Source organism: Trichechus manatus, unplaced genomic scaffold (genome assembly GCF_000243295.1).
Source record: "Trichechus manatus latirostris isolate Lorelei unplaced genomic scaffold, TriManLat1.0 scaffold00081, whole genome shotgun sequence".
Taxonomy (NCBI): domain Eukaryota; kingdom Metazoa; phylum Chordata; class Mammalia; order Sirenia; family Trichechidae; genus Trichechus; species Trichechus manatus.
The window spans coordinates 8,348,506-8,361,215 of record NW_004444017.1 but is presented as its reverse complement, the minus strand read 5'-3'; the positions used below and the strand labels follow the sequence as shown (position 1 = coordinate 8,361,215).

General features: G+C 38.7%; 1 protein-coding gene across 1 annotated transcript in view; it reads left to right on the top strand.

Annotated features, from left to right (window-relative positions):
- Window positions 1-12,710, top strand: part of CCDC38 (coiled-coil domain containing 38) — a 60,624-nt gene that overhangs the window by 23,175 nt on the left and 24,739 nt on the right. Inside the window, exons 7-8 of the mRNA XM_004381284.2 lie at window positions 7,722-7,885; window positions 7,990-8,070. Of these exons, the coding sequence (XP_004381341.1) occupies window positions 7,722-7,885; window positions 7,990-8,070 (245 nt within the window). The remainder of the gene's footprint in view (window positions 1-7,721; window positions 7,886-7,989; window positions 8,071-12,710) is intronic.

The window sequence follows — 12,710 nt, the reverse complement described above, 5'->3', positions numbered from 1 at the left end:
TCTTTTGGTGAAGTCTTTTGATGAGCATAAGTGTTTGATTTTTAGGAGCTCCCAGTTATCTAGTTTCTCTTCTGGTATTTGTGCATTGTTACTTATGGTTCATATTCTGTTTATGCCATGTATTAGGGCTCCTAGCATTGTCCCTATTTTTTCTCCCATAATGTTTATTGTTTTCAACTTTATATTTAGGTCTTTGATCCATTTTGAATTAGTTTTTGTGCATGGTGTGAGGTATGGGTCTTGTTTCAGTGTTTTGCAGATGGATATCCAGTTATGCCAGCACCAGTTGTTAAAGAGACTGTCTTTTCCCCAATTAATGGGCTTTGGGTCTTTGTCAAATATCAGCTGCTCATAGGTGGATGAATTTATGTCTGGATTCTCAGTTCTGTTCCATTGGTCTATGTATCTGATGTACCAGTACCAGGCTGTTTTGACTACCATGGTGGTATAATAGTTTCTAAAATCAGGTAGTGCGAGTCCTCCTACTTTGTTCTTCTTCTTCAGTAATCTTTTGCTTATCCAGGGCCTCTTCCCTTTCCATGTGAAGATGGTGATTTGTTTCTCCATCTCATTAAAAAAATGTCATTGGAATTTGGTTCGGGATTGCATTGCATCTGTAGATCGCTTTGGGTAGAACTGACATTTTCACAATGTTGAGTCTTCCTATCCATGAGCAAGATATGTTTTTCCACTTATGCAGGTCTCCTTTGGTTTCTTGCAGTAGTTTCTCGTAGTTTTCATTGTATCTGTCTTTTACGTCTATGGTTAGATTTATTCCTAAGTATTTTACCTTCTTGTGGGGTATTGTAAATGGTATTGATTTGGTGATTTCCTCTTCGAAGTTCTCTGTGTCGGTGTAGAGGAAGCCAACTGATTTCTGTATGTTTCTCTTGTACCCTGATACTTTGCAGTTATCTTATATTAGTTCCAGTAGTTTTCTTTTCTGTGTATAAGATCATATCATTTGCAAATCGAGATCTTTGTATTTCTTCCTTACCAGTTTGGATGCCCTTTATTTCTTTTTCTAGCCTGATTGCTCTGGCTAGGATCTCCAGCACAATGTTGAATAAGAGTGGTGATAAAGGACATCCTTGTGTGGTTCCTGTTCTCAAGGGGAATGCTTTCAGACTCTGTCCATTTAGGATGATGTTGGCTTTGTATAAACGCCCTTAATTATGTTGAGGAATTTCCCTTCTATTCCTTCCTGTTTTGCTGAGAGTTTTATCATGAATGGGTGTTGGACTTTGTCAAATGCCTTTTCTGCATCAATTGATAAGATCATGTGGTTCTTGTCTTTTGTTTTATTTATGTGATAGATTACACTGATTGTTTTTCTGATGTTGAACAATCCTTGCATACCTGGTATGAATCCCACTTGGTCATGGTGAATTATTTTTTTAATATGTTGTTTAATTCTATTGGCTAGAATGTTGTTGAGGATTTTTGCATCAATGTTCATAAAGGATATTGGTCTGTAATTTTTTTTGTGGTGTCCTTACCTGGTTTTGGTATCAGGGTTACGCTGGCTTCATAGACTGAGTTTGGGAGTATTCCATCCTTTTCTACGTTCTGAAATACCTTTAGTAGTAGTGGTGTTAATTCTTCTCTGAAAGTTTGGTAGAATTCTCCAGTGAAACCATCCAGGCCAGGGCTTTTTTTTTTTGTTGGGAGGTTTTTAATTACCTTTTCAATCTCTTCTTTTGTTATAGGTTTATTTAGTAGTTCTACCTCTGTTTATGTTAGTTGAGGTAGATAGTGAGTTTCTAGAAATTTGCCCATTTCCTCTAGGTTTTCAAATTTATTGGACTACAGTTTTTCATAGTATTCTGTTATGGTTCTTTTAATTTCAGTTAGGTCTGTTGTGATATCGCCCATCTCATTTCTTATTCAGGTTGTTTGCTTCCTCTCCTGTTTTTCTTTTTGTCAGTTTGGGCAAATGGTTTATCAATTTTGTTGATCTTTTCAAAGAACCAGCTTTTGGTCTTGTTAACTCTTTCAATTGTTTTTCTATTCTCTATTTCATTTAATTCTGCTCTAATTCTTATTATTTCCTTTCTTCTGGCACCCAAGAGTTTCTTTTGCTGCTCTCTTTCTACTTGTTCAAGTTATAGGGTTAATGTTTTGATTTTGACCCTTTCTTCTTTTTGGATGTGTGCATTTATTGCTATAAACTGACCTCTGAGCACTGCTTCTGCTGTGTCCCAAAGATTCTGGTAGGATGTGTTTTCATTCTTGTTTGATTCCGTGAATTTCTTTATTCCATCCTTAATTTCTTCTATAACTCAGTAGTTTTTGAGCAAGGTGTTGTTCAGTTTCCATGTGTTTGATTTTTTTTTCCCTTGCTTTTTCTGTTATTGATTTCTACTTTTATGGCGTTACAGTTAGAAAAGATGCTGTGTAGTATTTCAATGCTTTGGATTCTGTTAAGGCTTGCTTTATGGCCTAATATGTGGTGTATTCTGGAGAATGTTCCATGTGGGTTGGAAAAGAAAGTATACTTGGCTGCTGTTGGATGGAGTGTTCTATATACATCTATGAGATCAAGTTGGTTGACTATGGCATTTAGATCTTCCATATCTTTATTGAGCTTCTTTCTGGATATTCTGTCCTTCACCAAAAGTGGTGTGTTGAAGTCTGCTACTATTATTGTGGAGCTGTCTATCCCTCTTTTCAATGCTGTTAGAGTTTATTTTATGTATTTTGGAGCACTGTCATTGGGTGCATTAATATTTATTATGGCTATGTGGTCCTGGTGTATTGGCCCTTTAATCATTATATAGTGTCCTTCCTTATCCTTTGTGGTGGCTTTTACTTTAAAGTCTATTTTGTCAGAGATTCATATTGCCACTTCTGCTCTTTGTTTATTGCTGTTTGCTTGATATATTTTTTTCCCATCCTTTGAGTTTTAGTTTGTGTCTTTGAGTGTAAGGTGTGTCTCTTACAGGCAGCATATAGACAGATTGTGTTTTTTTAATCCATTCCACCACTCTCTGTCTCTTTATTGGTGCATTTAGTCCATTTACATTCAGCGTAATTATTGATAGGTATGCATTTAGTGCTGTCATTTTAATGCCTTTTTGTGCATCTTATTGACAGTTTCTTTGTTCCACTTAATTTTCTGTGCTGAGTTGTTTTTCTTTATGTATTTTCTTTTCATCTAAAAAGATTTTGTGTTTGCTGAGTCTTTGTATTTTTCTTGTTTTTTTATATTGATGTGTAGGATTGTTAGTTTCCTTTGTGGTTACCTTAATATTTACCCCTGTTGTTCTAAGCTTAAACCAATCTTTTATTTCTTTATATAGCCTTGACTTCCTCTCCATATGAAAGATCTATGACTATATTTTTTATGTCCCTCTTTTTTGTTTTGATGTTGTCGTCTTTTACATATTGACGTCTCTGTTTCCCTATTTTCAGCATTTTAACTTTGATTTATTTTCGTGACTTCCCTATCTGGGTTGATATCTGGTTGCTCTGTCCTATGTTCTAGTCTTGGGTTGTTATCTGATGTTACTGATTTTCTAACCAGAGGACTCCTGTATTTCTTGTAATTTTGGTTTGGTTTTTGCAAATTCCCTAAACTTCTGTTTATCTGGAAATGTCTTATTTTTGCCATCATATTTGAGACAGTTTTGCTGGATGTATAATTCTTGACTGGCAATTTTTTTCCTTCAAGGCGTTATATATGTCATCCCATTGCCTTCTAGCCTACATGGTTTCTGCTGAATAGTCCGAGCTTAGTCTTATTGACTCTCCTTTGTAGATGACTTTTCATTTATCCCTAACTGCTCTTAAAATTCTCTCTTTATCTTTGGTTTTGGTAACTTTGATTATAATATATCTTGGTGACTTTCTTTTGGGATCTACCTTGTGTGGCATTTAATGAGCATCTTGGATAGGTATCTTGTCATCTTTTACAATATCAGGGACGTTTTCTGCCAACAAATCTTCAACAATTCTCTCTGTATTTTCTGTTATCCCCCCGTGTTCTGGTACTCCAATCACTCATAGTTTATTCCCCTTGATATAGTCCCAGATAATTCTTAGTTTCTTCATTTTTTTTAATTCTTTTATTGGATTTTTCCTCATATAAGTTAGTGTCGAGTGCTTCACCTTCAGTCTCACTAATTCTGAATTCTATTGCCTTGATTCTGCTCTTATGACTTTCTATTGAGGAGTCTAATTCTGAAATTTTATTGTTAATCTTCTGGATTTCTGTTTGGCATCTCTCTATGGATTCTTGCAGCCTGTTAAATTTGTCATTGTGCTCTTCTATAATCTTCTTAAGTTCCTCTATTGCTTTGTCTGTGCTTTCCTTGGCTTCTTCTGCATTTTGCCTGATCTCCTTCCTGATCTCTTGAAGAGTTCTGTTTATTAATCTTTTGTATTCTACCTCTGGTGATTCCAAGAAGTTCTCCGTCTCTGAAAGATTTCTTGAGTCTTTGTTTTGGGAGCTTGCTGAAGCCATTGTGGTCTGCCTCTTTGTGTGATTTGATATTGACTGTTGTCTCCAAGCCATCAATAAGTTATTATATTTATTTATTTTATGTTTGCTTACTGTGTCCTAGCTTCTTGTTTTGTTTTCTTTTGATATCCCAAATAGGCTGCTTGTGTGAGCTAGTTTGATTATAGGCACCTCTGAAGCTTTAATATCCTGTCACCAGGTGGTTAGATCTGTTACTAGGTATGTGAGCCCAGGAGTCCATTTACTTTTCTTGTACGAATTCAGCTCAGGTGTCCAGGTAGTTGGTCACCAAGTGTGTGGTGCAGGCTATCACCTACATCCTAGATGGACATGGGTGATTGGAGTAGGCACAGGTATCTGGCTGCAGTAGGGTGTCACGTGCTGAGCAAGGCAGGGGGCTGACGGCTGCCCCTGAGTGTCTGGGAGGAAAGTGGGTCCCTGTTCCCTGTGCATAGGTGGGTGGGTTTTGCAGCCAGACTATGGGCACCCAATGCTGTTGGCTGTAAGGACTGGGAGGCACCACTTATTCTTGGATCTGTGTCACAGGTGGCTATGTGGCGTGGGTGGAGCCACCAGCCCTCAGCCCCCTCATGTGGGTAGGTGAGGACCTTGCTTAAAGGGCAGAGTGGTGCCAAATGTCACAAACCTGCCACACCACCATATGGCTGATATAGTGAAGTTAGGCTTCAGGTATATATATACCCTGTTGTACTGTGCTAATGAGAGCCTATGCTGTTGAAATGGGCCCACTCAGGTCTATGCAGGGGTGAAAGGCATTCAAAGTCCATGGTCCCCTTGTGCCTGCACCTAGGCAAAGGAGCTGTGCCTGCCCTGAGTTCCTGACTTAGGGGAGCTGGCAGATTATTTTTTCCTGTTTGTTAATTTGTTCCCTCTCCAAGGCTGGTAAAATGACTCACGGCACATAACAGGTCCTACTTCTGGCCTAGTGGAAGCAAGAATTGTTGAAGCTGGCCAGGTGCAGAGCAGGGAGGTAGCAGATAAATGGGAGAGAGGTTCTTCCCAAACAGGGTGTTTTTTGATCTGCATGGTAGGTTAAACTTACGTACTTACTTTTTGCCAGTTGAGCACCGCTTTTCACTGGCTTTGGAGGCTTGAGTAGACTCTTTGCTGCTCGGTCTCTACTGACTTGAAAAATGCATCCCAAAAACCACTTCCCATCTCACCATGCACACCAGCCGATTCCGCCTGCAGGGCACCAGCTCCCACTGTGTTAAGTCTGGCATCTCCTCGCTGCTTCTGAACTGTCTCTCCCTCCTCCTGCCACTCAGTCTGATTCCTCAACTTTGCCTTTAATTTTCAGGGCTCCTAGATTGTCATATATAATTGATTCACTTGTTTTTTCGGGTCTTTGTTGTAAGAAGGACCACTGGAAGCATCTGATTACTTCGCCATCTTGGCCCCACCTCACATTAGTTATTCTTGACTCCTTCTTGTAATCTACACCCAAATACGCTTTCAAATATACATTTTCAAAATACATCCAGAATCAGACTTCTTTTCACAACCTCCACTGCTACTATCGTAGTCCAAATCAACATTATCTCTTACATGAGTTATTGTTACAACTTCTAAACACTGATGTCCTGCTTCTACTTTTGCCCTGCTGTAGTTGGTGTATTCTCCACACAGTGGTCTGATCATGTTCCTTTCTGCCCAAGACCTCTAGTCACTTGATCCGGCCACCAGCTCTCTCTCTGATCTCGTTCCCTACCACTCTCCCTTGCTCACTCTGCTCCAGGCACACTGCCCTCCTCACTATTCCTAGGAAACACCAATCACACTCTTGCCTCAGGGCTTTGCAGTGTCTATTCCTTCTGTGAGGAACAGTTTTCCCTCAGATAACCACATGGTTTGCTCCCTCTCTTTCTTCCAGTCTCTATTCAATTTTCACCATATTAGGGAGGCTTTCTTTGCCTAGTCTACACATAATAGTAACTCCTTATACTTGCCCGGGGAGCCCTGGTGGCACCAGTGGTTAAGCATTTGGCTGCTAACCAAGAGGTTGGCAGTTCGAATCCACCAGCCACTCCTTGGAAACCCTACAGTGCAGTTCTATTCTGTCCTATAGGGTCGCTATGAGTCAGAATCAACACTTGCCCAGAGTCACTGTGTGATGCAAAGGGTTAATGAGCTCAAAAGGTTAGAGGTGCAAGTCCACCATGAGGTGCCTAGGAAGAAAGGCCTGGAGATCTACTTCCCAAAAATCAGCCACTAAAAAACCTATGGAGCACAGTTCTACTCTGACACACATGGGTTGCCATGAGTCAGAATAGACTCCAGTGCAACTGGTTACCCTTGCCTACTGGCATTCCCCATCCCTCCTTTCCTGCTTAATTTTTCTCCTGGCACATCTTTATTTGTTGATTTATTTATCAACTCCCCACTCTACTAGAATGTACACTCCATGAAGCAATTTTGTCTATTTTGCTCACTGTTTTATTCCCTCCACTTAAAACAGTCTGTGCACATAGTAGGCACTCAATAAATACTTGGTGAATAAAGTAATGAATGAAATATTTTTGTTATAGGATTGGGGGATCTAATTATTTGTTGTTATTTCTCAAAAATTATCTTATTTACATATTTTAAACTCATTTAAATTATAATGTTTGTGGTTTTGTATATTTATAATTTATTTTTAATGCATCACATTAAACACCAAGTGGGTTGTTTTGTATTCTAAACTAAAAAAATAGAAGCTGGATATCAAAGGTGTGCTTGGGGATCTAAACAGGCCTCTCTGAGGCTGGTTAGACACCCGCACTCATGGGCTGGTTCAGAAGAATACGTCTTTGGCGTAGCAGCATTGGAGCCTGCTTTCTTCCATGGTCTTTCCAATTAGAGGGGAAGTTGGTGGCCTTTGTGGCTACAGACTGCCCAGTTTCCCAGGGCTCAGAGAGTACTGGAGTCAGACTGTAGGTAATATTAGATGAACCTGCTCTTTGGGGGGATATGAGCAATTTTTGATTTGTGGGGCAGAATCATTTTGAAATAATGTTGAGCCTCTTTATAAAGGTGAGAGATGGGAATTAGTCTCCCATCTAACTATCCCCCAAATAAAATTCCTACATGACATAAAGGCCATAGACTCAAGATTTGGACATATTACTTTTCTAGTACAAAAGATCGCTACCACAGGTTATTTTTCTCTTTTTTATGAGACTGTTGAAATGTCCTAGGAATGTTCTAGAAATGTGGAATAATGTTCTTGATGCACCCCTGTTTTCAATATCCCTAGTATACTTTGTCAACCAAAAGAAAAACAATTAAAAAGTTTGAAGACAGCATAACACGGAAGGAAAGGCAACTCGTAAAAGCAGAAAAAAAGCTCCAAGACGACGCAATGGCTTTCGAAGAGTTCCTTCGAGAAAATGATCAGAAATCTGTAGACGCTCTTAAAGTGTTAGTTTCTACACTCTGGCCAAATCTCTTTTATTTTCGCCTTTTTGCTTTTTAGTTTCTCTGAACATAAAACAAAAAAGTAACATATTTCTGTTACTTTTCAGTGCAGCACAAGAAACTATAAACAAACTCCAAACAACAGCAGAGTTAAAGAAAGCAAGTATGGAAGTGCAAGCAGTGAAAAGGTGAGAGCCCAGGGAAGCTACCTCTTCGTTACTAAATTTCCATGCCCAGTAAAACCTATTTGTACCTAGCAACACCTCCATGGGAATAATCCTTATTAGTTGCTGATTTCATAAGTATGGTCGAATTGTTAAAAAAAGAAACCTATCAGTACCACCAAGGATCATCCCTAGCTGGGCACCAGGAAAGTTCTGTGACCTCTGGCTGACCAATGAGCCTATTTTTAATGATTTCTGAAAATTTTCCCTAACTTATAGATCTAAAAGCAAAGTAATTAGTTGAAAAGAAGCAAACTGGTATTAAGAGTAAACAATAAATGATCTTATAAATGCCTCCTTTTTATTCACTCTAAGACACTTTTTTCCCACATTTTAACTGAAATTAGTATTCATTTTACAATCAGTGAAGTCTTACCATTATAATTGGTGGTATTTTTTATATTTATAATTACATTTAGCTGAACCTAACAATGGTATTAAAAGCCGGGGCTTATAATGAGAGAAATTACAGGCTCGAGAGTTGAGAACAAGTTATTGTACCACCCTCTTTTCTTTTTTCAAACCTGGGATGTTTCCTTCTATGGTCAAGTGTATCAAACTTCAACTACTTTTAACTATCTAAAGAGTTTCTGTCTGTCATCATCCTTGGACAGTAATGTCATGATCCAGGAGATACTGTAGTCTTGGTATCAGGGCATGATAAAACTTGTTTTTTTCTTTTTGAGGACTTGGTGTTTACCGCGTCTCTAAAATCAAGTCCTTCATGTCTTACATCTACACTTTTTTGGGAGGAGAGTAAAAGCTGTCTAATATGCAGCAAATGAACTAGATCGTTTCTTTGAAACCAACTGCTTCTAAAAAAATGTGTATTTTAAACACATTCTGGCTACAGCAGCCCCTTCTATTTTAGGAGGCTGAAGTTGAAAGTGCTCTAATGTGGACAAGTCTCTTCCCTCTCTACTCCCTAATGTAGTTAGAAAATGATGAAAAGGCTGGCGGTTCAAACTCACTCAGCTGCTCCCAGGGAGAAAGACCTGGTAACTTGCTTCTGTAAAGATTACAGCCAAGAAATCCCTATGGGGCAGTTCTAGTTTGTCACATGGGGCCGTTATGAGTTGGAATCCACTCAACAGAACCAAACAACAACAACATCCATTTACTTCTCAAAATGAGAAGTAACAGCAGCAAATATCTGTTAGTAATCGGAATGTGGAATGTACAAAATATAAATCAAGGAAAATTGGAAGTCACCAAAAATAAAATGGAACAATTGAAGATTGATATCGTAGATGCTAGTGAATTGAAACAAACTGGTATTGGCCATTTTGAATTGGACAATCATATGGTCTACTCTGCCGGAAATGACAAATGGAAGAGGAATGGCATCCCATTCGTCACAAAGAACATTGCAAAATCTATGCTGAAGTACAATGCTGTCAGTGATAGAATAGTATCTGTACACCTACAAGGAAGACCAGTTAATGACTGTTATTCAAATTTACGCACCAACAACTAAGGCCAAAGATGAAGAAATTGAGGATTTTTACCAACTTTTGCAGTCGGAAACTGATCAAACATGCAGGCAAGATGCGTGGATAAGTAAACACTTTGAGGAACAGAGTAGTGGGGGTGGGGGTCTGGGGACCATGGTTTCGGGGACGTCTAGGTCAATTGGCATAACAAAGTTGATTAAGAAAATGTTCTGCATCCTGCTTTGGTGAGTGGAGTCTTGGGCCTTAAAAACTACCAAGCAGCCATCTAAGATTCATCAATTGGTCCCAACCCACCTGGAGCAAAGGAGAATGAAGAACACCAAAATCACAAGGAAAGTATTAGCCCAAGAAATAGAAAGGGCCACATAAACCAGAGATTGCATCAGCCTGAGACCAGAAGAACTAGATGGTGCCCGGCTACAACCAATGACCGCCCAGACATGGAACACAACAGAGAGTCCCTAATAGAGCAGGATAAAAGTGGGGTGCAGAACTCAAATTCTAGTAAAAAGACCAGACTTAATGGTCTGACAGAGACTAGAGGAACCCCAGAAGGCATAGCCACCAGACTGTCAACCCAGAACTAAAACCATTCCCGAGGCCAATTCTTCAGACAAAGATTAGACTGGACTATGGGACATAAAATGATACTCCTGAAGAGTCTGCTTCTTAGCTCAAGTAGATATATGGATTACATGGGCAGATCCTGCCCAGAGATGAGATGAGAAGGCAGAGAGGGTCAGGAGCTGGTTGAATGGACACAGGAAATTGGGGGTGGAAAGGAGGAGTGTGCTGTCACAGTATAAGGAGAGCAATTAGGGTCACATAACAATGTATGTATAAATTTTTGTATGAGAGACTAACTTGAATTGTAAACTTTCACTTAAAGTACAACAACAAAATAAAGAAAAAAAAGATGCATGGATAATTCCTGGATCTGGAATACAAAAGATGGAAACAAAGAAGAAAGATTGGTAGTTGGAAAATACAGCCTGATTGATAGAAACAATGCTGGAGATCCCATGATAGAGTTTTGCAAGACCAATGACGTCTTCAGTGCAAATAACTTTTTCAATAACATAAACAGTGACTGTACATGTGGACCTCACCAGATGGAATACACAGGAATCAAATTGACTACATCTGTGGAAAAAGACGATGGAAAAGCTCAATATCATCAGTCAGAAAAAGGCCAGTGGCTGACTGCGGAACAGACCATCAATTGGTCATACGCAAGTTGGAGTTGAAGTTGAAGAAAATTAGAACAAATCCACAAGACCCAAAGTATGACCTTGAGTAATTCCACCTGAATTTAGAGACCATCTCAAGAATAGATTTGACTCATTGAACAGTAATGACTGAAGACCAGACAAGTTGTGGAATGACATCAAGGACATCACACCTGAAGAAAGCAAGAGGATTAAATTTTGTCATCTGCAGATAAGTTTTTACTTTGCTGACTTGCTGAAAATGTTTGACCAAAATATCTCAACAAAAAGATGGACTATATTGGACTTGTGAAAAAGACTGTGACTATACTTAATCAAGATTTCCAGAACTCTTATGCAGAAGCTGATGGGTTCGCAGACTGCGGCTGATCCAGAATCAAGTGGGACAGAAGTTAACTACATAAGACTGAGTAAACAAAAGGAAACTATGGGTTTTATATGGGAATATTGCTGATGTTTTAAGGTCCTACTTTCTGGATATAAAAAATCACTTTCTTTTCTCCTAAATTATCTAACTAATGGGTTTAGATATTGTAACTCTTGAATTAGAAGTTCCTATTGGTAAACTTAGAAAAGTTGTAAATATCATAACCAGAGAAGTGTCTGAAATTTGACCTTTGACTTTACAAAATAGAACAGCGTTAGATTTCCTATTAGTTCTCTCAAGGAACAGTTTGTGCCTTAATTGATAAATGTTGCTGTATTTATATTAATACTCATCTGAGGTTTTGCAGAATGTAGTTGCTGCTGAGGCACATGAAAAGCAATTACTGATGCTGCTTATGTATAAACAAATACCTTTGGTTCGAAGGCCTTAGGGTCATGGTTTCATTGGTTATTTTATACAATTGGCCTAATATTATTGTTAGTGTTTCTATTCTACCTCCTAGTTTGTTGTATGCAATTACTGATGCTACTTATGTATAAATAAACACCTTTGGTTCAAAGAAAGAAAAAAAAAAGAAAGAAAGAAAGAGGTCATTAAAAAGACAGGAAAGAAAGAAACGACCAAAATGCCTATCAGAAGAGACTCTGAACTTGCTCTTGAACGTCAAGTAGGTAAAGCAAAAGGAAGAAATGATGAAGTAAAAAAAGCTGAACAGAAGATTTCAAAGGGCACATCAAAAAGACGAAGTAAAGTATTATAATGAAATGTACAAAGACCTCTAGATAGAAAACCAAAAGGGAAGAACATGCTCAGTATTTCTCAAGCTGAAAGAACTGAAAAAAAATTCAAGCCTCAAGTTGCAATATGGAAGGATTCTATGGGGAAAATATTAAATGACGCAGGAAGCATCAAAGAAGATGGAAGGAATACACAGAGTCATTGTACCAAAAAGAATTTGTTGACCTTCAACCATTTCAGGAGGTGGCATATGATTAAGAACCGATGGTACTGAAGGAAGAAGTCCAAGCTGCACTGAAGACATTGGCGAAAAACAAGATTCCAGGAATTGATGGAATACCAATTGAAACGTTTCAACAAACAGATGCAGTGCTGGAAGTGCTCACTAGTCTATGATGCCAAGAAATTTGGAAGACAGCTACCTGGCCAACCAGCTGGAAGAGAGCCACATTTATACCCATTCCAAAGAAAGGTGCTCCAACAGAATGCAGAAATTGTTGAACAACATCATTAATATTACGCACAAGTAAAATTTTGCTGAAGATCTTTCAAAAGCACTTGCAGCAGTACATCAACAGGGAACCGCCAGAATTTCAAGCCGGATTCTGAGAGGATATGTAACGAGGGATATCATTGCTGATGTCAGATGGATCTTGGCTGAAAGCAGAGAATACCAGAAATATGTATACCTGTGTTTGTTTGATTGACTATGCAAAGGCATTCGACTGTGTGGATCATAACAAATTATGGACCACATTGTGAAGAATGGGAATTCCAGAACACTTAATTGTGCTC